Genomic DNA, 2209 nt, shown 5'->3' with positions numbered 1-2209 from the left:
TAAGAACTTAGTTAGGTAGATAAACTTGCTACTAATAGAGAAATAAAATCGATAAACAAAATTAATGAATAAAATATTGCAATTCAATATATTATTTATGGGGGCGTGTTAAAGATATGAGATGTTGCTTATATAAGAACACCCTGGAAGATTCCTGAGGATTCCGATACTTCGGAATCCTATCCCTTCGTGTGGCAACGATTTCTTGCACTTTTCGTATATGCAAGCCTCTCAAGCCAATCTAGAGGCTCTATACCGTATATGACTTGGTGTTGAAGCCTCTGGTCAATGCAATTGCTCGGCGGCAGGGGTACTNGCGCCTTCTTCACACTTAAACCGTTCCATCACCTGCAGTACTTAATCTACCCCATTTGACGTATACAACACGTCCTCTACTAGCTTATCCTTATTAACGTCAAGAACGCGTATAAAGTCTACAGGTGGTAAGGATTTGAGGCTCTAAGGGAGGATTTTCCTATATAACTAGCAGGTAGTTAATAGAGAAGGGCCAGGAACGTATAACTATGACGTTATATATTACGACTTTCTGCCCAGCTCTCTCAAAAAAAAAATTTGATGACCTTTTTATGGTGACCTTTCAAAGCATCCTTCCATTAGGTCGATTTTCGTGTTTTTGGTGGTGGGGTCCACCAAAACGCCACCAACCAACCCAACCGAGGCTGAGCAGGAGGGCTAAATACGCCCCAATCAAAAATCGCATTTTGCCACACGAAGGGATGTATTTGATGGTGTATCGGATGGTATCAGGTGGTGTATCAGATGGCGGTGTATTAGGCGGTATCAGACGGTGTATAAATGGTATCAGATAGTGTATCAGAATACGAACCGGAACATAGAGATTCCGGAATCAGGGAAAGGACGTTGAAGAAAGTTTATAAAAATGAATAGGAATACCTACTCTTTTCTAGAAAGATAAGGGGTACTCCTCAGCTCACCTGTTTTCTGGGATTGAAAGATGAGAATTGATTTGTCTAAGCGTAAAGAATTAAGGCAGAGCCGGGCTTATTTAGCCTCGAAGCAGCGGTGAAGAAGACCTGAACACTCAACGTAACGTCCCGCCTGACTAGGATTAAAAGCACGATGAACACGAATCACATCCGGCACGCAAGTCAGAAGACCAAGCCCTTAATCTTTCTTTACGCTCATGNTACAATAAAATTTAGACAATTTGGTGTCTTGATCCTTTCCCTCCATCACTTCATTTTTCCTCTACATGAAGTTCTCTCTCTTAGACTTGGTCCACTCACGGCTGGGCATGCGCTCCCAGACCTCGACCTCGCGCGGCTTGATCCACAAGGGCTCCGTCTCGGCGGCGTAGGACTTGTAGTAATCCTTCTTGAGCTGGACCTGCACAGCTGTCAGTCCAATGCTCTCCCCTAATCACCAGCCCCTAGGCCCCCCAGCCCAGCCCGCCGTAGCCTCTCAGACCCCTTCTCTTTCTTCTCAGACAGCAACCAATCATTCTCCCAGCTCATCCAAAAATCCCTAGCTCCTTTTTAAGATCGGTAAAGAGAATATAACTCACCTCGAATATTTGCTCCTTAGTGGCGTTCCAGTTCTCCACGAGGCGGAACGTGCCGGGATTCTCCGGGTCCTGGAAGACCTCGAAGTAAGTGCACTCAGGCTCAGCGGCGAACCCCTCGAACACCGGCTTCAGCGCCGCGAGGAACTTCTCGGCATTCTCAGGTGCGACGGTGATCTTGATGTGGAAAGAGAAAGGCATATCTACTGGTATAAACTGGTGGATGAGAGGGAAAGTTCTTGGATTGCGAAGAGAGGCTTTTGGTTGCTTTGTTGGTTGATGTTCGATGTTTTTTCTCTACTAGAGGTCTATATACTCCATCGGATCCTGCTCCCGAGCCCATAACCTCGATACCCCAAACTTTCACGACGCTTATCCGTAGCGGACTCCGGCACTCTCGCACCAGCGTTAGCAGTTAATCCAACCTGCCCCGCACAGCTGCCCAGCAGCGGACTTTCACCAACTGTGTTGGTAAGCAAGAGGTCTCTCGCTAAAACGCTTACCTCAGCTTAGACCAAGGAATTGATGCCCCCTGTTTGTTTTCGGATAATTGAACATTCGCTAAACTATTTTTGAACAGAGGGTCAATTCCTGGTCTGAGACTTTAGCATATTTTGTTAAGCTTATCGGCCGACTTTGTATGGTAGGTAACGTAAGTGACAGAGT

At 45.9% G+C, this 2209-nt stretch overlaps 1 protein-coding gene across 1 annotated transcript; it reads right to left on the bottom strand.

Annotated features, from left to right (window-relative positions):
* Positions 1-1230: 1230 nt before the first annotated feature.
* Positions 1231-1744, bottom strand: K441DRAFT_554130 (uncharacterized protein; the record flags this gene model as incomplete). The annotated part of the gene is made up of 2 exons (XM_067643215.1): positions 1231-1368; positions 1547-1744. The coding sequence occupies 2 exons, from the start codon at positions 1742-1744 to the stop codon at positions 1231-1233; spliced, it is 336 nt and encodes a 111-aa protein (XP_067505411.1).
* Between the last annotated feature and the right edge of the window lie 465 nt (positions 1745-2209).

This window comes from Cenococcum geophilum (assembly GCF_001692895.1).
Source record: "Cenococcum geophilum 1.58 unplaced genomic scaffold K441scaffold_15, whole genome shotgun sequence".
In the NCBI taxonomy this organism is placed as follows: domain Eukaryota; kingdom Fungi; phylum Ascomycota; class Dothideomycetes; order Gloniales; family Gloniaceae; genus Cenococcum; species Cenococcum geophilum.
The sequence above is the reverse complement of the archived record's forward strand: the minus strand, read 5'-3'. Positions and strand labels throughout refer to the sequence as shown.